Source organism: Papilio xuthus, unplaced genomic scaffold (genome assembly GCF_000836235.2).
Source record: "Papilio xuthus unplaced genomic scaffold, Pxut_1.1 DF829129.1, whole genome shotgun sequence".
NCBI classification, from domain to species: Eukaryota; Metazoa; Arthropoda; class Insecta; order Lepidoptera; family Papilionidae; genus Papilio; species Papilio xuthus.
In genome coordinates, this window is record NW_013529520.1 from 1,938,096 (window position 1) to 1,964,539 (window position 26,444).

At 34.3% G+C, this 26,444-nt stretch overlaps 1 protein-coding gene across 7 annotated transcripts in view; it reads right to left on the reverse strand.

Annotated features, from left to right (window-relative positions):
- The window catches only part of LOC106120575 (uncharacterized), a 110,433-nt gene extending 84,890 nt beyond the window's left edge, over positions 1–25,543 (reverse strand). For all 7 annotated transcript variants that reach the window (XM_013315938.1, XM_013315953.1, XM_013315976.1 and 4 more), the window contains exon 1: positions 25,051–25,543. In XM_013315938.1, coding sequence (XP_013171392.1) covers positions 25,051–25,500 — 450 coding nt within the window. In that variant the 5' untranslated portion in view covers positions 25,501–25,543. The remainder of the gene's footprint in view (positions 1–25,050) is intronic.
- Positions 25,544–26,444: the final 901 nt, after the last annotated feature.

A 26,444-nucleotide genomic window follows, 5' to 3' on the forward strand; every position in this document is an offset into this window, starting at 1 on the left:
AGTTTAGGCTATTTACAAAGTTTAATGATTCTGCTATAAGATTTTAGTGTGACGGAAATTGATAAGTAAGGAATTTTATAAAAGAGTCAGGCTCACAACGAATCAGATTTTTTTGTTCCTGATTAAAGGATATAGAAATTTAAGGTGGATTAAAACCTATTACAAAAACAACCCATAAAAAATCAAATACACCAATTTATTAAACTCATGGAAACAATATATTAATAGCTCTTATAGACAAGGCAATAATTTAAAAATGAACAAAAACATTAGAACGAAAATCACGAAAGAGTTCTCCCCAAATTCTCCTGTCCTAATAATAAAAAATTGTAAGTTCAGTAAGTCGACAAAAGTATTTCTAATTCAACGACTTAACAAAGCACCCTATTGTACTGAAAGTTAAAAAAATTGAAACTCCTGCCAGCCGTATGTCCCGGCGAAAGCTTGAATCGTGACGTCACTACGTTAGCACTTTCCCTCCGGTTTCGTTCTCGTCAAAAACAAATGGCTATCATTTGAACACTGTCACAGCGAACGCTTATTTAATGTTATCTGAAACTTTAACCAGTTAATTTAACGACTTGTTATTCATCTTTATAATTTATTAGATCTGATATTTGTTATTGTAATTCTTAGTTAGTTAATACTTTGTTTGTTTTAAATTATCACAATAATAAATAGAACACAGAGGAAATACACATTGTTCATTAAAATATACGCTGTAAATTATGTTTATTTAGATTAAAAAATATCAATTAAAATCAGATGGTGTTTATTTAAACTTTATTGTTACTGCATACTATAATACATTCAATTTGTTATTTATTTCTTAGCTACGAGTATCTTTCAACTTGTGGTCAAGACAATGGATATTTTATCGCTCATAACCTGAGAAAATGGAATTGAAACTTTAGTGTACGTGATTCGATTTAGAGACGTAGTATATACGATAAAAAGAAGTACAAAACAAATTATTTATAGAACCATTTGAAGACATTCACCTTGTGTAATTTATAATACACCTGTGATGTAAAAGTACACTTCTAATTGGTTGTACAGTAATAAAACCATGCTTTAGTCAATTAGTCTAAGCGCCTGTTGGAGTCTAAGCCTGATGGACGGAGATCATGTGGTAGGACGAAGGTAAGATAGCTGGATGACGTCGAGTGAGATCCCAAAAATATCTTTAAGAGCTGGACGCAAAAAGCCGAAAGTAGACCGGAGTGGAGAAATTTACCATACCAGGCCCAGGCCCACCTGCGGCAGTAACGCTTCAGATGATGATGATTAGTCAATTAACTTTATCTATACAGCTGACTTTTCGACAATTTAATTTATAACTCATGAGTATTCGCGGATGTGCCATTCGGAATTTAATAAAATCTCTAATAGGATAGGTTAGTGCTTTTCAAGGTAAAATACGCGAATCAAGTTCAATGGAGCGAGTCACCAGCTCGCTCATCTGTCGTCGCAAGTATCGGATTGCAATTTTTAACGCAAAAACAAATTCAAAATTAGCTCTCGGTATAAAGTTTCGATCGCGCAGGTGCTGTTTTCACCTGGCTGGCATATGTTAGCAGTGGACTGAGTTAATTAATTTAAAATGTATTTGAACAAAATAATAAATTAAAATAAGCGATGAGTGAAACACAAGATCACCTCCGACCACTCTCAATAAATCAAGCGATGAGTGCTATAATATAAATTCCAAGTATTGTAAAACAAGACTATTGTTCTTACCAACTTACATACAACAACTAACCCATGCTAAAACTAATCGTGTAAACCTATGCGTTATTCAACTTATATCACGATTGAGGTCAAGCGTCTTAAACTAACACAAAAAGCCGCTTTAAGTCCACAAAACCTAATCAGTACTCACACGCGCTGCACGCCACAATAACGTCATAATTAAAAATCCCCAGGCCAAGGTGGGAAAGTTCTAGGTTTAGTGGGACGGTTTATCCTTACAGTAAACCGAACAAGCCGACCCCGTTTGCTAATCTTCTAAGCCAAGTAATGGCGTGGTTTAAGGGATAAACTTTCAGGGAAATGACAGAGGATGGAGTAATGCTTGAACTTTGCGAGGATTCAAAATGTTTTGACTTTGGGCACTGAAGATATATTGCTTTAGACTCTGGTGTGCTCTACAAAATATTTAGATGTATTAAGAATATTTTATTTCATCACATTGATTGACAATTTATTTTGAATTCATTGATTGTAACCTTCAGAAAAAATTTTAAAATCGCCGATTGGAGGAAAATAACAGCTGTTTCAGCAAGAAGTTTTTAAATTATTTATGAAAAATGTAGAAATCATATTTATTAAAATAGTAAAAAAATCTAAAATAATTGTAGTAAAAACTCTTTAGACAATCTAACTATTAAATGATAATACTAAAGTTCACTACTATGTCAACACGAATAAATAGTTGCTCAAACTATTTCAACTAAGCAAATAGTTTCTCGCTTCAGCGTAACCTTTGCACCACAGGCCATCAAGAGCTCGGTACGAAACTACCTGGTACACCTACGAATAGCGTCGAGTAATGAGTTTTGTTGTTCAACAGTTACCGCTGGATTAAGGGACACTACAAACGATATACGACTGCGCAACTGCAAATACAGCGCCACAAACAATTGAGTCTGCAGGCGGCATTAAGTAAACCAACTGGGATTATTTATTAATCGCTGGACGAGTATATATTTGTAATGGCATTACCGTATTGCACTCATTAATCCAAAATTGTAGCGCCAGTTTGAAATGGCTTCAAATGACAGTACGTGAATGAGAGACCGGTGTGGACCGGTATTACAAAATAATTAGAAGCTGGACTAATGGCTAATGAAAATTGGACGTTTTAATTTATAATCTAACTTTGTAATTAAACTATATACAAATTATACTTTAGTTTAGTTTAATTATTATTATATCGGAAGAAGATTTGGACAACATAATGCATCTTATTAAATGTATTAATTCTATGTTTCTGCATACTAATATCAATTCCCATTTTACGAATTGTACCTTAAATACTCACATGATTAATCATGGTTACTAAAAACATATTTGGTATGGAATTTTGTATTCGTAGTTCACTGATAAAATCATGTCCGCAAACAATTAAGCGAGCCTGGAACAGATTGCTTCGGTCCCAAGGCGATCATATAGAACGTGGAATGTTAATCGGACCCTTCGGCCCCATGTCGGACGCTTCCAAGACGTTGTAGGTAATGGAGAAACAACCAACCATTAACGTTGCATTGTGTACCCGATTGCAAATGTTTGTGTCCACTCCTTTGTTTGGTAAACGCCAGCAATTAAGTCCGGGGACTTTTGTTTAAATAATGATCCCAAATGTTTGGTCCAATGTTTGAACAAATAAAAAACCGCCCCAGATATTGCGCAACGACTTAAAAAGTTAAGTAAAGTTACTTACCTCGAAAATCCCGCTAACGAAAATACTTTGTAGCATCCTGTATTTAAAACAGGCTAAATCCGTTTTCAAACAAAATTACCGCCGCGAGTACATGAATGAGCCGAGTTGGTTACGGCGTTTTGCCTTTTAACATATTCATCTTAATTAAGGGAGTACATTTTAGTGTATTCGTGACTTAAAATGTACGTCTTGATTTCGTGGCTGCCGAGTTTTCATATAAAATATATACTGAAGGTAAAGTTATCATTTTATAAAGCTAATTGGGCGTGTTACTTCGACATTGCCTTAGAAATGAGGACACGAAAAAGGACGAAACTTACAACGTCGTGTGGAAATTTTCAAGCCTAAAATTGGTGTGATATATTCAAACAAGCCGCAGAATTATTACATTCCCAAGTAACTTTAAAACAAGGGTGTATATCGTGAAAGTGAATTTTGTTTTAAGGTTATAAATTCTTATCTTTAATCTCGAATGAGACCAGATTGATTGTTGGTACTACGCATATAACAATAGCAATATAACGAAAGGTGTTCGAGCGTATAACCCGTGCAATCAAACTTAAAGGTGTTAGTGCAAATAAAACAAATCACATGACAGGAAATATGTTGCCGGTGCGACAACCTAAACCTAAAAATGAGGTATTCAAACGACATATTGGGTATTTTTGAACTGCTGTATTTAATCACCCGATCGTCTATAAAATGTAAGCCGATGATTCATGTTTAGGAATGCCATTAGTAAAAACACTACGAACATTTAGTTGAAAGTCAAAAAGTAATTTAATATCTACCGCTTTCGTAATACTCATTTACATTTTCAATCTACAAACCAAACGTTAATTATAAGTAGGATATGTCCCATGTTTGCTTAAGGGCCTCGAAATGTTTGATATTAATCTGGAATATTCTTTTTTACAAAATATAAATTTAAAACAAGTTAATTGGAAATTGGATTTTTTTTCGTATAGTTTCATTTTAATCAATTACAGGCATTTATAGCAACAGTAACGATGCATAATATATTATGCTGGTAAAAGTGCGTAACATTTTGCATTTTGCTTTTAAACTTATTCATATAATTGTTACATTTACATAAATAATTTTACTAAGGGAGTCATGGTAGAACCAACTAAGGTCTTCTTTTCTACGGTCGAATATTTCATTTAAAAACATTTTAAAGACAATGTGAAATAGGACTATGATACTGAATGTTCCAATTTCGTGAAGCAAATCTTGCTCCTACAGGTTACCGGACGAAACACTTGAGCCCTGACTGTAACGCGAGTGGAGCGATGACCGACTCTAGCACCCCCCATCCCTCGCGACCGCCCGCACTGCTCTACCACGGCGATCATTTCAACCACCGAAGCGAAACTACGCTACTAACGAAACCATGAAAAATTATCTACTCAAATACATACGTGACTATGTTCAAACAAATGATCTATTTAAATTGTTTCTTTCGTCCTTTCGTCTTTGTTTAGTTGTTTTTGTTGAAATTAGGATTTAAGCCGCGCCAATTTGTGCGAAGATGTTAAAGCGGGCTCTACCACTGTTAACGTGTTTCAGAAGACAGAGCCTTCTCTTCTTTATTGCCTAAATACTTAAAAACAGAAAATACTTTTATAATAATTTGGTAAAGTTGTCGCAAAGTCAAATAATTAACGTTTGTTTAACTCGAACTGAAACTACATTTTACGTAACAGTTTAAACAGATTAAGCAAATACTTTATTCAAACCGCACGATCGCTTTTTACTTTTTTCCTCGTGAGGATTCTCGGAAAGCGAATTATTTATTTGGCAAACATTTAAAATCGACCAAAAGGAATAAGTTTAAAACGAGCCAAATGGTCACTTGCTCCTCCAAAAGCATGTAGTTATTCGGATGGATTTTTATTTCTGTTATTCTGTTTGGAACATTTCGGCTTCGGTGGTGTATGCGCGAAACAAAAACATGAAAGTAAAACAAAATCAGCTTCCCTGTTTAATTTAGCGGGGGTTGTCGGCAAAAAGTCTTGGCGGTTGTCGGACCTTTTTGTTGACCGACGTAACTGCGCAGGAATGCATTGTCCCCGTTACTGTCAACGGGATAGCTGTAAAAAGACGATATTTTTCCCCGCTCCCAACTCACTCGCTTTATTAGCGAACGTATCATTCGGATTAAACAATTTATTGCAATGGCTCGCAGATACATTTACTTAATAAAAATACATTGCTACTTTGCTACATATCTTTTTTTAGTTTAAATAGAGTAGATGGAAAAGTTATACGTTAAATTTTTTAAAACATAAACAAAACGATACGACTTTAGTGGCCTATAGCCTTCATTTGTTTCAATTCGAGGATCTCTAAACTCAATTTGAATAAAATAGTAGGTGCATTAATAACCAAAATAAAAAAACAACAAATTAAAAATTGTAAACGATTTGCATAATCGTAAACAGACAAAAGTGGAGCAATAATACGATAACTTTAACATTAACAATACAATATTATACACCGTTAGTTTTATAAATTGTACAATTCCTGTGAGTTAATAAAGTTGATGGAACTGGACTAAGAATAAAGAGTCTTGTTTTTCTCGTGGCCTTAACTTATAATAAATGTTTTCGCTTATTTGTGCACTAGTCGTGGGCCGCGACTCGATTCACGCAGAGTAAAAAAAAATAAGTAACCTATATTCCATATATATGCCAAATTTCCGCGAGATCTATGCAGCCGTTCTGGTGATACCTTCTAACAAAAATCCATTCATACATTCAAATATTCGCATTTATTATTATTAGTAATTATTAGTAAGATTAAAACCTAAAATGAAATTTATTAAAAATCCTGCATTAACTTACATTAAGAGCATGTGAGTGTATATCCCAGCTGTACCGTTTTATTCTAGTACAGAAAACTTTTAGGGGTCCATCTAAAGAGCTCTAGAGAATAAATGCAATTATGTAACTTTATTTACTCCCTTTTACGATCTGCACAAAAGGCAAGGCTACCTGTACGTGCCGTCGTAAATAAATAAAAGAATCTTGGGCTTTTTGTATTGCATTAGCATTACTTCACTGGATGACTCAACTCTTACTAGAATTGTTTACTTTTATACTATATAATATCTGTAATATAATAACTGAAGTCTGCGATTCCGTCCGTGCGGAATTAAAAAAAAAAACTTAACTAGTAGGCTATGTGTTCTAGACTATGCTCTACATTGATTTCAAATTTCATAGAGATGCTTTGAATCGTACTCAAGATACCTTCTAACAAATCGGTAATATTTTTAAAATATTCTAATTAATTTATCATTTTATATATAAGAGATAGCAAGTTATTATAATTGTTATAACAAGGGAAAAGCAAACTGACCTAGTTGTGTCAGTTATGGAGACCTTAATTGATCACCGTCTGAAGACACAAGTTGCCTAAAATGTTTTACCCGAGTTAATTTATATGAGCCGTAGTCCATTCCACGAAGACCTAACTCAAAATATATTTATACTCTTGCTAAATTTACTAAAGTGAAATAGTTTAAATCGTACTCATCAAACAATTTAAACAATTGTTGAATTAAAAACAATTATAAATCTTATTAATATTATAAATGCGAATGTTTGGATGGATGGATGGGTGTTTGTTTGTAGGTATATCCAGAATGACTCAATGGAGCTCGCTGAAATTTGACATAAATGTACATAGTCACATTGGCTATTTTTTAATTTTTTTTTAATTCTACGTCGATGGAGTCGCGGACGACAGCTAGTATGGTTATAAAATCAAATGAACGAATATTTTTAGACATATTAAAATTTACTGTGTAATTTTACTGTCGCAACTTTATTTACAAAGAAAAATATTGTTGGTAAACTGTTGTCTCTCTGTTTAAGAAGATTATCAAAGGGAAGAAAATATGTTTTTCTTACAATTTTTAACGTTCAACGCTTCAAAAAAATGTACGAAATGTAAACTTAATATTGTGAAAATATTCACAATAAAATGAAAATTTTATATGAATATGGTTCTCTTAGATTTGTGGGGAAAAATCGTATGATTTTTGTTAAAATCTTAAATTAACTTATTAAAAACTGAGAATTGTAAGTATAATATATGGATTACTACACTTTCTCTCTGTATAATATAAAGTCGTGAATCTCTCTGTCGCTATGTTTTAGTCAGATTCCCATCCCATATATTGTTTCTTTGGCAGAATTTGTAACACCGTAAATGTCAACTGAATGGCTCTTTCAAATAACCGGAACAAAATGAACCAAACGCTAGATTTATTGACGTTGTGTTTTTACTTTTACTTAGTGTAGAAAAAAATATATAAGTTGAGGAAACTTCCTCTATATTTTTGTGTGAATATTTGTAATTGAAAAGACTACTTATATCTAAGTAGGCAATATAAATCACAACTAAGAAATTAATTTACTTAATACGACAGCCGAGTGCTTGGGTGGTCCGCTGTCCAATTTGAAGACATGTATCAAATCGCAAATGCCAGGTAGTGATGTCATTTGCTACAGTAAAGGTTGAATTAATCAAAGATTGGCCATCAACATATTCATTTATATTGTTTAGTATGTATAACTCGAATGACTAACACTGTCTACTTCATTAAGATTACGTCATCGATTTACAGGGTGCTCCCTTTGTCAACTCAATAGCTGATAATAGAGTAGCAATTAAGCCATTAATAAAGATACGAGAAGCGTTCTAGAATCGAAAGGGTAATTTAAAATTCCTTATCGTTTCTTGAAATTGATATCACAAAGACAATTTGGAGTTTCGGTATACATTAAAATAAGTCATGGGCACCCAAGAGGACTGATTCCCGCTGCGAGACACATTGTAACAGAGGCGCCTCGTTTGAAAGATAAATAAAAAAAAATGTTTATACGCGTGGGCTGACCACACTCGCTATTAACTCTGGGACTTTATTGTCTCATTCATTCAGGTAACATGAAACCCGAGCGTTCTCCAACTTTTGAACGTAAATCGGGGTGTTGGTAAGGTCCGTTCGAAACTTTATACATGATATATACTCTTTTTTTAGAATATTATTTTGACTCTATTGGTGTGATGTTTATTTTATACCAATAAGACGGAATACGAAAAAATCAATTCAATTTTTCTGTACCATTTGAATAATAAATAACACGATAAAATAAAACTACAGATCAAAATTTTAAGATAAAAATTCATGAGCAATCTAGATAAAATATTTTGTGACTCGTAGTAAAATAAATACTTACATTGAATAACATAAAAAACATTAGGTTTACAAGAGTCATATCCACTTGTTTATTTTATTGGATTCAAGAAAAAAAGTTCGTGTAAAATGAAAAAAAAAATGTTACAAAACATGAAGTATCAGTACGCTTTTTTGTGTCTAGATACATTTATATAATTCAAGAATTAATTTAAAATTCCGATATTTTTCTTAACTAACAAAAGCATCTATTTGGTAAAACTTCGAAAAGCATCGGGTGTTTTTTTATCATTAGTCACTCACAGGTAATCCTTTTACACAAAAACAAATTGAAATGAACCGGGACGTAATGATTGCGGCGGGAAGTCTATCATTATTTACCGATCTCATTCCTCAGAATGTTTTGTTGCAGCTCTTCGAACCGATGAAGAGTTAACATAAAAATAATAGCATCGAATTGTCGATCATTATAAACGGAAGCGTAATTTGAGGGGTCCGAATTAAATTAGGGCGAATCGATTCTGCGTCGGAGAATTGAAAATATTAGTGCTGTTTATTCAAGTGGAAAAAAGGCTTTTAATTTTTGTATTTGTATTACAACTTATCACGTTTCAAACACCTGCCTTACTTTACATTAAAAAAAACAACCTTTACGCAAATTTATTTATTTATTTTAACCGGGAAACTAAATTTACTAGTTTTCGCAAATGGACAATAAAAAATAATAGTAAATCAATCGCAAAGAGATAAACAAATTAAATTATAAAAAATCAGAAAAACAAGCGGTTATCGTCATCATTATATACAATATTATGTACAATATTACAAACATATAGCAGATATTGGTCCGCATAAATAACATAAAACTTTGTAACACCTAGAGCGTTGTCTCCAAAATTTATTTAGTCCTAATGACGTGCTTTCCAACATGAGTCCCTTTAATTGCATCCGTTACATGCCGGTAATTTGCATTATTAATTAGCGACGATGTACTGTACTCGGATAAAGCCGGCCAACAAATGAACGCGTTTTTATAAACTCCGCGTTTATTTTAACGCTAACATAAATTCCACGATTTGCATAATACGATTATACCTCGTGCTGTTTTTGAGTTTCACGTTAATATGCAAGTCTAAGCTCGTACGAGATAACGTTAGCAAATTACGAACAACAGACAATAGGAGATTTCTTCACACGATTATAGAGTGATCAGAGGAGTATGTGTTGGAAATATTAAGGTTGTTATTTTAAGCTTCATTCGGACGCCTTTTGTATTATTAAACGTGAGATTACATTTAAAATACAAACATATTCCTAGCACGCAATCTTGTTTCTAATGGCTATGAGGAAAAAAACAATTATTTAAAGTTATATAATAGAGTTATGTATATTTGGTTGTTAGCGTGGTTGACTATGGCCTAGTCAGCCTTAACTTAGGGTAGGCTCCGAGCCCCTCGGTGGGGACGTATCGTGAGCTGATGATGATGATGATGATATTTGGTTATAATTTTTAACGCAGCAGTAAGCCTTGTTCAACTGTATACTAGTGCTAAATGAGATTTTTTTATGTTTCATTCATTCATTCATCATCAGCTCACGATACGTCCCCACCGAGGGGCTCGGAGCCTACCCTAAGTTAAGGGTGTTTTTATTTTTGAGTTCTCCGAAATAGCTAAGCGACCTATAGACATTGGCAATTGTAAATGCGGTGCCTATCTTTAAAAGACGGAGGAGGGGGGAGGGGGATAATTAATATAAACTGATATAAAGATAATATTGGATAAGAAGACGAAGTATGCAAATAACCTTTAGTGCTCAGTTTATTAATTCACTAATTAAAATTCTCAAAACAACTAAAAGTTTTTTTTTAATTATTGTATCCGGTTACATCTGCTTAATATAAACTTGAGAAACCTGTACTTTAAAACATGCTTTAAGAAAGATTTTTTGTATGTAATTAATTTTAGTATTTATCTTTTTTTTAAAAATATTTTTAATTGCCCAGCTTTCGAGTTAAAGTGAGGTAAACTCAAGCTCTTCACATGACCTCTATACATTTTTTAATCCCAAGTTTTCTCTAGGGACCTGTGTCCTTCCGGGCGTACGTACATAAAAAATGAGCTCGGCTATACAGGAGACTCTGAAATAAAACATTTGAGGTAACATAAAAATCTTTAATTTTTTTTTATTTTACTAACAAAGATTACTTCGGTTTACTTTAATTGGGAATTTGTGAATATTTACTATATTTGTGCAACCTAAAGCGGATTGCAGAGATTCTATTTATCAATCTTACTAAACGACGGATCTCGATGAAATTTGGCATACATGTAGAACATAGTCAAGAAGAACAAATGGGCTACTATTCTTTTTTTAATTCCGTGCGATCAGAGTCACGCGCGATTGCTAGTGATAAATAATATCGCTGATTTTCATATGAGAAAGCCACCAAAATATGCCAAATGTTTACAATTGTATGAAATCGGAAGGCAATTTCGTTAAATCGGTTGTGAAAAGAACAAATTTGTTAAGCAGACATTCCTATAGTATCTATGCATGACCGCAATGTGTAACGCCGACCGCGCGAGCTAAAAGCCGCTAAAATTCAAAGTTCAAACAACACGGGGTGTGAATGAATCGGTGTGCAAATGAAAAATTTCCGCGGCGTTTATTAATTTCGCTATTGTTGGCAATTTGTAACGCTTCCCTGCAGCGTGCCATTTAGTTTATTGGCGACTTTTTCAATGAATTTTTATGTGAACGTTTCCACGATATCCTACATATGTACAGGGGTGTTTATTGAGGTTGTGTATGTACAGTATGTTAATAATTACTGGTTTTTGCCGTACTGGTCAAAAAGGGTCGCTTTGAGGACATTTAGGCTTCACCTATTATAAGTACAACTATTAAGTAATCTATCTATCAAAAGCTTAAAATAGAAATAGCGAAATTATAAATTGTTAGTTGTTCATGTTAACTTTGTTTAAATCAAAATTCAATATATTTTAATTTTATTAAAAAAGTGACTCCATCAGATTAGCTAAACCATGAGAGTAGCTAGAAAGAGAAAGAGCTAATTTTAAAATGCAATAAAAAATAGGAATGTCAAATTAGTATTACACGAAATCCGGTGTATTAAGCATTACTTTACGATATACGAATAATAAAGCCATCATGAGAATATTTCCAGTCGAACAACTTTAGAAGTGGACATAACGAAATTAACTATCCAATATTGACTTGAAGTTAATTTCTATTTGTGTTGTATAAACTAACAGGCCAACATAAACACAAAGGAAGGCTGCCACCTAAGAAGCCAAAACAATGGCCCTAACAGTTTATTTTGAAGCGCACTTTCTTAGAAGGCCCTCGGCCGTTTGATTGAGAACTCTTATAAATAAATTTTCAATACGTGCGTGGACTTAAACGGGAAATTTGAAAGTATAAAATGTACCTTAAGTTTACATTGGATGGATCTATCAAATACTCATCTTTCGCTCGTGATGATCCGAATTTTTTGTATTTTTAAGTCATTTTTGTCTTAGATTCAAATTCGGTTTCACAACTATTGGGACATAATTTTTTTTGGAAACATGAATAATGTAATGCACGAATCCGGTCATTGGGCTATTGAGTTCTGTGTAAATGTGTTATAAAAATCTGTTTTTTTTTTTATGTAAATTAAACTGATATGTAAGACTGTGTGTCTAAGCAATAAATAAATTATAAAAAAAAGTGTGGTTGACAATAGAAGAAAAAATATTTTTAACGTATTCAAATTATGTTGTTAAGAGGTAAAAAATGTGCTCGTGTTAAACATTGAATACACATTTATACAAGTTTTATAGAGTGTTTTAAAGCAGTAAGTCGTTAGGCTAAAAGTAAATGTCATAATTATTCTCTTGTGTAAGCAACACGCGAAGCTAAACCTACAATTATTTTAACTAGGGACGTAAACTCACTATTATATAAGTGACAGGAAAATACAAAGTGGACGTTAAGGCTGAGAGGTTCTATTTTTAAAACACATTTTTATTAATAAAAAAAATAATCGCTGAAAATCTTTGTTTAAATACGATTAAATAAAACCTTTTTAGATAAGGGGATTTCAGATCTTAAGATAAGGTGAGGATAAAAATATTATGACTTAAAAATCAGCTAATCTGATTCAAATACCAGGAGGTCATAAATGGACAGACGTATACTTAACTAACATTAAAGCAATAAATAACAAAAAGACACAAAATTTTTAAGGAGTATTTAAAAAAGGCAATGGCACAATAGCTATATTTTCTTAACAGTAACATGAAAAACATGTACATTTATCCGACGTTCTTACGGTGAAGGAAAACATCGTGATGCAACCTGCACATATCTGAGAAGAAGTTCCAAAGATATGTGTGAAGTCAACCAACCCGCACTTGGCCAGCGTGGTTTGACTATGGCCTAATCACCCTTAACTTAGGGTAGGCTCCGAGCCCCTCGGTGGGGACGTATAGTGAGCTGATGATGATGAACATGAAAAAATCTTTCATATATCTAAAATTATATCCACAAAAATGCACATTAAATTGCCAACGATAACACTAACAACTAATACTATGAATAAAAGAAAAAAGCCTTTGTAACTCGAAGAATGGAGTAGCACCAGTCCTTGTGTCCATATTGATATTGAAAGCGTTAAACAAACAGCCGTAAGGGACTTCAAGAATTTCCACTGCAAGAGTTTTAAAACATATCGCTATCCCTCTCATTCTCCGTATTAAAACTGAAATATCAATATGTTTTGTGTAGGTGTTTCGTCAGTGGAAACTGACAGTTACATCGCTACTGCCTACACTATCAACGTTTAATAATAACAAATGACGTACTCGAACGCATTAAAATTCCTGACCATCTAACAACTTCAAGTTACAACCCAACAGTGCTTGTTTAAATTCTCCACGATAAGTTCCCACAAGAATTTAACATTTAAATAATTCATACGTGCGATAGAGGAAATAAATTCTATTCAACGAATTTAGTACTTTGTTATATTAAAATACTAGCTGTCACCCGCGACTTTGTCCGCGTGGAATTAAAGAAATCGTAATTAGTAGCCTATGAATTCTTCAAGACTAAGTTCTACATTTGTAGAACTTTGTTCTACATTGTGTATTTATATTTTCTACATATGTGTCAAATTTTAGGGAGATCTATGTAGCCGTTTAGAAGATACCTTCAAACAAACAAATATCCATCCATCCAGCCAGCCAAGCACTCGTATTTATAATATTAGTAAGAAGTAAGATTTTTAAGTGAACATTTAACAAAGTTTGTACTTTATCAGAATTTTACTGTTTTTTTGTTTAAGGAGCGAAAATAAAAGTGTTTAGAACACACATAATATAAAAAAATATGACTGAAATATTTTTATACACTTAAATTCACAATCAATACAACAAACAAGTTCTCCGTAATTATTTCTCTTATATTTAATTGCTTTTGATCAAAGTGATAGAACAGTGGTGTACTCTTATTCCTCCCAGTCCGCCCAAAGTCTACAAATGTTATCTCCAATTAGTTTAACCTCACACGAAAGTTTTAGTGCTTAACATAAAATGTTCGCGTAACCAACATTATCTAACAATATCGTGTACTGTTCACCGATATTTATGTGTTCTGTGCCTGAAAGTAATCTCACATAACTATAAATAGTGTAAACATTCGATAAAAGTGCAAAACAAAGTGAGTGACTAAAAGTGACTAAATATCCGAATAACAATCTAAGGTCATTTGAAAACAAGTTCAACGGGTTTATACGAACAAAACTTTCAACTGTCTGTCTAAACGAACACTGGCCTAACGGATAAACATCTCTAGCGTACGCAGAAAGTTGGGAATTCGCGTCCGGCCCACCGATAATCTTTTTGTCAATATTTCGCACATGTTTTCCTTTAAATATTTTACTTGATAATTTTTTTTATTATTATTTTATTCTAAATTAATTTTTTGCTGCCGAAGTAAACAATTTAAACGGCTTACTTGAGAAATAAGATTATCGCAATGACGACAATTGGCCAAAGCTGCGCGGGCTGCCGTAGAACCATACAAACAAAAGAAATGCTCGCATGTCATACATGTAAACGCAAGTATGATATTGTCTGTGCGAATATATCCGAGAAACATTTCCGTTCAATGACACCAGAACGTAAACTAGCATGGATTTGCCCTCAATGCCACAGCCGTCAACCCAAAGGAGACAATACAATCTCACCACCTAGTCGAGCCGGCTCAGTTGCAGCAGATCTCGCCCATCACGCGGAAGACAATCACCTGAACGTGACTAAAAGAAAAAAAGGCAAAAGCCCTCCATCATCCGTACCCACCTGTAACTATATACCTGATGACCAAATGCAGCTGCTAATTAAAGAACTATCTAACTCAGTGGAGGTTAAAATTAAGGAACTAGTCACAGAAGAGCTTAAGAACATCAAAACGCAGCTATGCGAATTTCAAAGCTCTCTGTCCTTTTTCAACACTCAAGTCGAAGAGATCAAGACCAGTCTAAATCAAAAAGACGAGATGATAAGAAAATTAAAAATCGAAAACGAAAGTCTTCAATCTGCATCCAAAGATTACGCCAACCGGTTGTGTCTAATCGAACAAAATCTACGACAAAGCAATATAGAAATCAACGGCGTTCCAGAACATAGAACCGAAAACATCATCTTAGCAGTGAATCATCTTGCAAAGACTGTTGGCGAACCCCTAACCGATTCAGATATAGTACAGGCAACCAGAGTTGCCAAGGTAAACAAGGATAATAACAAGCCCAGGGCTATCGTCGTGAAGTTACGAACACCACGCGTGCGCGACAGTCTACTGGCAGCAGTCTCACGGTTCAACAAAAAACAGCCCCTAGACAAATTAAGTTCTCAGCATCTAGGAATTTCGGGTGATCGCAAGCCGGTATACGTGTCGGAGCACTTGTGTCCAGCTAGTAAACAATTGCACGCCGCTACTAGAATAATGGCTAAAGACCTCTCCTACAAATTTGTATGGGTGCGAAATGGCAAGATATTTGTTCGAAAAGACGAACTAAGCCCTGCTTTGCTTGTGCGCAACCAAGAATTCTTATTACAGCTCAGTAAAAAAAATAAAAATTAGAGATAATATATTATTTAACAAAATTATTTGCGAATGATCTAAAAGTTACTCGGTTCCCTTTATGGAAGAAGTTGTTATATACTACCAGAACGCCAGAGGCATTAGAACTAAGACGAATGAAGTGTACGAAAACGTCTTATGTAACAATTATAGTATAATCGCATTTACTGAAACATGGCTGAACCACAATATTCTTACTAATGAGATGATCGATAGTAGATATACAGTTTATCGCAGGGACAGACTATGCTGCCGCGGTACAAAAATGGATGGTGGTGGGGTCATGTTGGCAGTATTGCGTACTATTCCATCCTACCGATTGTATAGCTTCGAAAGTAATAACGAGGACCTCTGGGTGTCCGTACAGCTTTGTTTAAATAACGTTATTAAAAATGTCGCCATCTGTGTTGTTTACCTACCACCGCCAATGAAATTTCATATCTTGTCTGACTTCCTCGACAATACTCAAAAGGTCCTACATAATGTATCTGACGTTATACTCTTAGGAGATTTCAATTTAAATTTTATTAACTGGCTACCTGAAGACAGTAATTTGCATCTAACTCCTTCAAACTGCTCAAACTCATTAGGATCAGTTTTCACGGACTTCTTGGCAGTTAATCATTTATTCCAGTACAATAGTGCATTGAATGTTGATAACCGAATACTAGACCTAGTTATAAGTAATATTAGTAACCTTGTTGTAACTGTTGCCTCTGACACACTAACGAAATTAGACTCAAAACATCCACCACTCACAACATGCTTATCTTCTATGACTAAAAAATATCTGACAAAAAACAAAAACAAGCGTTTAAACTACTACAGAGCTGATTACGCGTCCATAAATAAATGTATAAACTCAATCGATTGGGCTGAAAAACTTAATCACGACGACATTAATGAATCTGTATCCTATTTTTACTCAAAAATCTACGAGATAATTGATAAGCATGTACCCTTATATCGACCCAAAAATTGTAACTTTCCTATTTGGTTTACACGGGGGATCATCAAAATTTTACGTGAAAAAGAAAAGTTTAGACGTAGGTATCGTAGATTCAACAATCCGCGTGATAAACTTAGTTATGATATCTTACGTGCTCGTAGTCATCAGCTAATTCGGAAGGCTCACATACAATACAAAGATAACATCGAACACAATATAGCTAAAAATCCTAAATCATTCTGGCGATATATTAACAACAAACGAACCAACAAAGCATCAATACCTGCATCAATGCACAGCAAGGACAACGTTGCAGATAACGGCTCCGATATCGCCAACCTCTTTGCTAGCCACTTTTCTTCCGTGTATACAAAGACGTCAGCCACTGTATCGCCTGTGTTCTCAGAGCCACACACTGCGCTAGGCAGCATACAGTTCACGGTACAAGAAGTAGCCACTAAAATTAAAAAACTTAAAGACGACAAATCTGCAGGACCTGACTCTATACCACCGTATTTTATAAAAAAATGTGGCCATACGCTCTCTCCTCCGTTGTGTATGTTATACAACAAGTCCTTGCGATTAGGAGTTTTTCCCGATGTCTGGAAGAGAGCTAAGATTATACCCATTCACAAAAAAGGTGACTTAAGCGACGTTAGTAACTACAGACCTATTTCTATCCTGTCGTCCATTTCAAAAATGTTTGAATCTTTAGTGAATCCTACGCTAACAAACTACCTGGAACCATTATTGTCTGAAAGTCAGCACGGCTTCAGAACCGGTCGATCAACTCAGACAAACCTGGTTAAATATGTTACTGATATAGCGGATGCCCTAGATGAAAGATGTGAAGTCGACTCAATTTATACCGATTTTAGTAGCGCCTTCGACAAAGTTAGTCATTCTCTTCTAGTAGCTAAGCTACAGGGGGTCGGTATTCACGGTTCGCTTCTTAGGTGGTTTACGTCTTATCTACTGAACCGCTCACAAATCGTAGTTGTTGGTGGTTACACATCAACGAGCTACATAGCGCATTCGGGAGTTCCACAGGGGTCCCATATTGGCCCCATCCTTTTTTTATTATTCATTAACGATATAACAGCTCACATCAAACATTGCAACGCTCTGTTGTTCGCAGACGACTTAAAAATCTATACCAAAGTTACTAGTATTACTTCCCAAAGACTACTTCAAGACGATTTAAAACGCGTAGAAGAGTGGTGCAATGCAAACTGTATGTCATTAAATATAAATAAATGTTTCCATATAAAATTTTCTAAAAAAAAACGTACTAATAATTTTACCTATAGTTTGTGCGGCACCAACCTGTCTAGTGTAAGTGTGATCAAAGACTTAGGTGTCACACTTGATAAATCACTTAACTTTAAAAGTCACATTGATACTATAGTTAAACAGTCAGCGCAACTTTTAGGCCTCATAAAACGTAACACCCGTGACTTTAAAAACAACAAAACTAGAATAACCCTGTTCCATGCATTAGTACGCAGTCAGTTGGAATATGCTAGCTCTGTGTGGAATCCTTTCTACTCAGTGGATTCCCAAAGAATAGAGAGAATACAGAGATGTTTCACTAAACATGTAGCATTTATTTCGCAAGGTATTAGCCACCGCTGTCCATACGAGCAAAGGCTGAAGTTTCTCAAAATGGAATCGCTACGAAATCGACGCCGCACGAACGACCTTTTATTCTTGTTTAAAATTGTTAGGGGTCATATTAGCAGTTGCAACTTGGTTAGTCAAATAATGTACAGTGTACCACTTAGACCACCCAGGCAACCAATAACCAAATTATTTTATATACCCTTTTATAAATCAAACATAGGCCTTAACTCACCCATCCCACGGATATGTCGGACATATAACGAATTAAAAAGAGGAAAGGATATTACTGATATTTTCTGCACCTCCTTACGTAATTACAAAAAACTAATTTCCACACCTCCAGAGGAACAGACCTAAATATATTGTTAGATTATTGTTTTATTTTTTTTTTGTTTTCTTTCCTTAGTTTGTTCATATATTTTTTTTTGTGTTTTATACTTGTTTGTTTTGTATGAATGTTGTACACCTGTTATTGGATAAATTATCAGTTTTATTGTGTTGTATATTGTATTACTTTGGTCAATGTTGCATAATTTATCTGTTGTGTGTACTTGTCTAATAAATAAATAAATAAATAAATCTTATAAAAGTTGTGTAGGTAGTACTGATAGAAAGTAAAATGATAAATAACATCTTTTGCTTTGAACTTTGTCATTTTCAACAATATTAAATTGTTTGAAGTATTTATTCGGTTGACATTTTACCGAGTTTGTAACGAAACAAAAACGTAGGCGTTAAAATAAATATTTAACGAGCAAAAGCTGTATTAGGATAAAACGTACTTAAGGTAGCGCGGCAATGCCGACAGATAATAAAATGTTGTTCGATATATTATTTCATGATTTACATAAGATTTCGAAAAATCAAGTATAGTTGTATATTATTAAAAATTCAAAAGAAGATTCTACCTGTTTTTTTAATTGTAGCATAATAAATGAGTAGCTTGAAATTATAATATAAAGAAAAAAGTTTTTATGTACAACCAAATAAACCAAAAAGTTTGGTTGTTGATATTGTATTAAATTTGTGTACTTCAGTTTACTATTTGGTGAGACGACATATTTACGATTTGTATTTGATGAGATCGTTTCAAGAATGTACTGAACAAGGTTAATCTAATTTTCGAGAAAAGATTCTTGACGTAATCACGCGCTAGCACTTTCATTTTATTATCATTAGTTTTGCTTTTACATCGAGCACTTTTGTAGGTTATTTTGTTATGTATAAGAAAAACAAACATTTTCGTTTTTTTAAATTAAAATATAGCAGATTTTTATTAATTTACTAATATTTCTTGTAACTAAGCTCTATGCTTATGCAGGGACATGGTTTACGGCAATAGTCGAATGGTGGGATTCGAACCACCGACCACGTGATTCCGTACCCTTAAACGCTTCTATTTTTAAATTTTTTATGAAAGTCTTGTCTACTATGGGACTTAGAAAGCTCTTGGTTATTTTGATAATTATGGTAACTAAAAAGTTTTTAAATAGCTTATCATGTAAAATTATCGATCAAAATGTTAATTTAACAATCGTCAATGCTAATCTGGCGAGCTCAAGAGCAAATCCACTGAAGTTTGCTGACTTTAGGTCGGCGCTGTGTGCCTTGCGACTCGGCGAACGACCGAGCTAACAGACAAACAACGCTGCACCTCCCGCACCTCTCACATTGAATCTTATCAGCCCGTGTAGCACTAATGCAAACTTCTTTTCAAACAGTATAAATTTCATCTATTCCTTGTTGTCGTATCAAATCAAAATTAGTTGTTTATATTTATATATAGCAGTTGCCCGTGACTTCGTCACCGCGCAATTAAATAATGCATCCTTATTTTCTCCCTTATATACTAGCTACCTTTCAGTAAGGTCCTGCAGAATGTACAAACGTACATTCGTGGACAGACATACAGACCAAAAAGTTAAAAAAATTGAATTTTCATTATAACCCAAGCAAACAATATTACATACATGCTTCAATTTCATAGGTATAGGTCCAGAACGTGAGTACTGTCGAAATACATATACAAAATATATCTTTTCTTTCTTTTTTCCAAGATTCTAAGAGGGATAAAAATACGTTTTTGCTGAGATGTTCCAGTAGTAGTTAGTTACGAATATCATGACATCAGACTTTAAGAGCAATGTATTTAAAGTTACAAAATCGTAGGAAGCTAACTTTCTCACAAAAGCGACTTAACAAACCTTAAACAGCAGGTAATATTTATAATAACCCCAGTAAAATTACAAAGCTCACATAAAACGTGGAATCCTCGACGGAATGGTAAGGAGCAGCGGCCTGCGTGACTTCGCACGCATTCATTGTGTACAACAAAACAACGAAACAGGTAGAAAAACCAGACCGAGCTAATATTAGACTCAGTCGTGAACCAAACTGAATTCTACTTTAATTAATGTAATGATAAATGTCTAAAGCTATCTTATACACAAACAAAATGAATTAAAAAAAATCTAAACCTTTATTTTGAATGTCAAGGTAGATTTAGGGATTACCATATTTAATTATTTTAACAACATGTTTATTTTTGGAATGTAACTTGCGTTAAACATATATATAAATTAAATTTTTCTCATTTTATTCCTTCCTATACTTTCAAAAACAAGTTTAAATCGATACATTTATCTGAGTCATAAACCCATTAATAAATCCTCTTACATCATCAATAACTTGACAACTGTTTACTTAAGTAATATATTTACTTAGAAGCAATGCTCTGAACCATTCGTTAATTACATTTTCTTTAAGCTTTAATCCTTATCCTACAGATTTAACCCTTTCAATGCCGATAGCAAGACCGCTTTTTTCATTCCCAATGATGCTCAGACTAATGGTTGGACATAATTATTTTACGTTCATTAAACTATGGCCGGCATTTAGAGAGCCCAATGCCGATAATAACTGGACGCGTAAGGTCATTTTTAATTGCATCGTATAGAATTAAGAATGTTACAAGAATTTTTGGGTTGAATAAATATTACAAAATGGTATTATTAGAACACATTTTGATAGATGTAAGGCGTAAAATAGCACTTACATAATCTGTCTCTCCTACACTACGGAATTTCAGTTTTGTTGATGTATAACTTTAGGTTTCTAAACAGTTATGGCAGGTATAGGTGACAAATAAATATAAGTCTTTGTATTTAAAAACTACGATGTACATTCAGATTTATGAATGTTATGGTGCTTGATTGATGTACGGCATCTTTCGGCAAATTTTATGCACAACACGTAACATCGTCCATTAAATAATTTGACTCTTACACGTTCGAAACAGTTTCCGGTTTCTATTCGATTGTCGGTATCGATTGTGTAGCATCAATTGCACCCTCAACAATAAGATCAACGGAAGCGTTAACGACATTTACACCTTTTGTATTGGTTTTCTATGATATTTTGGGGTTACATTACTTTGTTTGTCACATTTAAACTTGTATAGCTCTAAAAGTTTTAAATGCAGAAAAATGTAGCATTATAAGTCTTTTGCAGTGATGCATACTTAATTATTCTATGTTAGTATTTCACACTAAGTAATATGTTAGTTCCTCAGGCAGGAGTTTTTAAGTCCATGTTTTTAGCCTGTTCGTGCCCCCGGCACATCTTTAAGGGACTCAGTTGCTATTGCACACAATCTTTGTATAGGTAAGTAAGGTGTTTTTAAGATGTAGAGTTAGCAACAAAAGGACTTACATTATTTTTTTAGTTTCAGATGCACGAAACAAGTCGACTTCTAGTTAAACTTAACTAAACATAATATTAAAATATGTTAAAGTTCCCATGCAGTTAAGGTCCGTAGGATTATTTAAAAAAGAATAGTTTTGGCGTGCGTATGATTTGCTTGGTATGTCGTTCACAGGTTCATTTCCTTAATGGGATCGATGTTATTGTAATCCCTCATATCCGCTATTCAATATCCCCTATACAAAATTAGCAACATAGAATAGGTCAATAGGAAGTGATACATCACAAGGGACAGTAAAAATGAACCCCCAAAAGATCAAAATAGATACAATTCATTCACATTAATCCCTTTAAGAATATCCGAAGCCATTACTTTTTGTCTTGTCATTTTTTTTAAGTTTATACATAACATTCATACTATCCAGTCTTAAATTATTTTTTTAATCATTATTATTTTGTAGACTACTTTGTGAATACTCTACAAGTTAAAGGAAATCTTTAAAACCAGTCATTTGTTCTAATTTGTAGTCATACTGTAGATAAAATCATACTTTGAAAAAGTTAATATAATTTTGGGGATGTTGAAGATTACTTGTGTTTTTTTTTTTAATTTCGAGCCATAGATCCGGCGATAATTGCAACAGAAAAGGTGCAAACCCGACAAAAAATAAATGCCGTTATATTTTTTGCTACTAATTCGGATACAGGGACTGAATGCCACACGATATTGGGCGCATTGTTGGAATAAAATCATAACAAATTATTCTGACGCCGACGATTTACTAGTACAGTAAATCGTAGATAATAGTATTCAGTTTGACGTTTGGTAACACGGAAATTATTTAGTAGTTATCCAAATAATTTAGTATAGTTTTTTAATTGCATTTATTTATAAACAAGTAATTTTATTCACATATTGTAAGTTTAAGAAAAAATGTAGAGTTAAATAAGATGCTCTAGCCGTTATCGCAATACTGGCAGGTTAAAAATAAAAAAGGCAGATTATAAGGCAATAAAGGGCAAGGCTAGCTTCTAGCGGTTTTCTTTAAGGGTTTTTGTTGAAAGCGACTATGGGCGCTGGATTCTTGGAGCAGTCCAATCGAACAGGTTTTAACGCGTCGCCCGAAAACCGGTAAAAATGATCTCAGCCAATTATGTTGGGCTTATAACATTCTGATATTAGTGTTTTAAAATCACCTTCATGCAGGCTAATAATTTAAGCCTACCTAATTACGTTACTTATTATGGATTAACCTCAGGTCAGGTAACAAAGCCTTAACTCCTTCACATACATAATTTGGACAAATTTTTTAGGCCCTGAAATTCAAATTTATTTTTCGGTGTTAATGATTAATGTCAACTTGTTAATTAAAATAAAATGATCAAATCATATTATTGACCTCAGATTCCGATGCTTTAAAAGTTTAAATCAAATTATTAAACTTTTTTTAAACAGTTAAAGAAACGTGAGGCAGTAAAACTGTTTTATTTGCTTTCTAAAATGTTAGAAGTATAGCTTACATTGTAAATAACTATTGTGGCTGTAATTTCTCAACCTGCTGTTTCGTCGTGCATTGTTCGACGTCGAAACAAAGAAATTCTGGAAGCGGTTAAGTAGTAAAAAGTAAGAAATACGCGGAAGGCTGACCGAGTGCTCGTTTGGTTTCTACCTAGGAATAGAGGAAACGAACTCGGGGAAATAGCGAAATGAGGTACAAAAAGCAATCGTGATTTTTACAATCTAAACAATGTGTGCTAAGTTCATAGCTTCGTTTTTGACCTAATTTGTGTAATTTTTTAACTCTTAGACTTTCACATAATTTGTAACTTTCTTCGGCATTTCTCATAAAGTTCCAATTATTATTCGGTGATGTTAATATGAATATCATAAAAGTCATTATCGCTTGACACCAAAACTACATCAATTTATTTTATTTACTAGGCCAGATAAGTTATCGAGCGAGCGATAAGATTAAGTTATTAGATCATAAGTTAGTGGAAGAACTGACAAATGTTGGGTGCGATTTAAACCAAGCATAAGGGCGTGCCGTCAGTACAATATTCCGCCCTCTTAATCACCACTCCGCCGAATAATTAATAACACCTCAATTAAAATATCAACTGAATACTTCCTCTCTTCTGATACACACATCGAAAGCGATAGGTCATTTATAACTTGAGTAAACTTGTTTTTAAGAATTACTTGAATTTTAAAGCAATTTTTAAGCTCCATCTTTTTAAAGTAACATTACACCAAAAATCAAATATATTATTGTAATCGCTAAGTTATAAGTATAGGTATGTAGTGTTGTTACGTTACAGAATAGAATGCTAAGAACTGGTTTTATAATGTTAATTGATATTGCTTAAATTACATGTCCATCTCATTTTTGATTATTGTTTTCCTGCATTTAGATATTACTCTAAATGTAATCTGTAGTTAAACATTATCTAAAATCAGCGTGATATCTTTAAAATGGCAAATTGAAAATGCAATAGACACTTGCCAATTCAAATCAGAATAAATACCGATGTGGTTACGTTGATGCGTAATTATTCTCGAGATTGAGATATTTGTTTCGTGTCTGAACAAGTCGTACTACTAATTAACGCCTCGGAGAGCTTAAGCAGGCAATACGATTTATCGTAAAACCCAATTTAGAACCGAGAGGCACGCGATTACAATCTTCTCACGACAGGAAGGCGCGCAAACTCCTCATCTCGAGGGAAATCACGCACGCAACAAACTTTATGGCAACACGTCCCGAGAAACGATCCGCCCGGAGCGCCCGAAGACGACCGTACCCGTACCACACACAGACTAGCTCGAAAGAAATGAAGCGCGGGCAGACCCTCTACGCGGTCGCATGCAAATTTGAATTCAAAATATTGACGCACTACACCGATTACGCGATTTTATCACTTGCACCAAACACCGCGAGAAGCTCTACCCGCGGTCTTCTACTTGTAAACACTGACCGTTGTAGAGTAGGGCTGCAGACTGAGCCGGATGCCATCCTGAGCAAGCCGCTCACGTAGGAGCCGCTTCAGCTGGATACGCGGGATCTTCACTAACTCCGCTTTACCCTCTTCATACTCGTCCACATATTTTGCCGGTTCCACTGTGGCCGTAGCTTGCTCCTTCCGAACCTCTTCCTCGCACCGGCAAGGATCACGGGCAGAAGCCGCTTCTTCCAAAGTGAAGTAAACAGCCGCTGCCCCCTCTTCCCTCAAACTTCGCACGGAATGTAACAATCTTTGCCGGTGAGCGGGGTTAAGAACGCCGATGGCGTCCAAATCTGGTTCCCCGACTTGCTTACATATTTCCAAGTCATCATAGCCGTTGTCAATAAAACTCTCCGAGTATTGTCCTAAATGGAGCGATCGCAACCACTCGACGACAATGTTGCCGCTCGTGGACGAGGCCATCTCGCGTCAAAGCGCGCGGCGCATCACAAGGCGTACTCGCAGCGCGACGGTCGGCGAGATACTGGCGAGCCACGCTTCCCCCCTTTCCGCGCACCCTCGTATTCGGTCGCCGCCCCTACACCTACGTGCTTTTGCTTTTTGACATTTTGTAGCACAATCGTTCCGTTTTATAAAAAAACGCGTCTTTCCCACATGATTGATACACAAGTGTTTACTAACTTTTCAATGTTACAACAAATTAGTGTTTGATCTTTTGAGTTTTTGCTGACTGCACTTCGTATAAGTAAGTAGAACTCCCAAATTATCACGAGTCTTATTTTTAAATGACGTAGGTTACAAATAGATCTGTAACATTTTAGACGGTCTTCGTTTAACAAAGATAAAATTAACACAAAAATTCTAGTATGGCAAGCTGTAAAAGTTTGTTAAGGAAATAAATTTATTTTTGACCTACATATATATCGACTTTTATAAAAGAATGTTTAGTATTCTATAAAGATGTTTTCAAAATTAACACCAAGCTATCTTTCATGTTAAGACAAATAATTATATTTTCTACCTCCATACACAATATAGCTCAGAATAATACCACGGATAACATTTCATTATTTAATCGATGTGATATGAAACAAATAAAACATAAAGTGCAAAAGCTAACAAAAACGAGGTAGCCATAAAGATGCTGTAAGTGAAACAGTGGGTGGTAAAACTCAATGCTTGATTTATACTTCGACACGTGTGATATTAAATTGCCTTCTTATGAAGAGAGCCAGCTTTCAGATTAATTTACTGGAATAGCTTTCTTTTTTTTATAAATTGAATCAATTTCATATTGCGGCGTATTATTATCTTTGCTTGACCTTAACTCTCAACTTACCAGTACACCATGAATCATCTTACTTATATTATGAATGCTAATGATTGGTGGATGGAGGTTTGTTAGA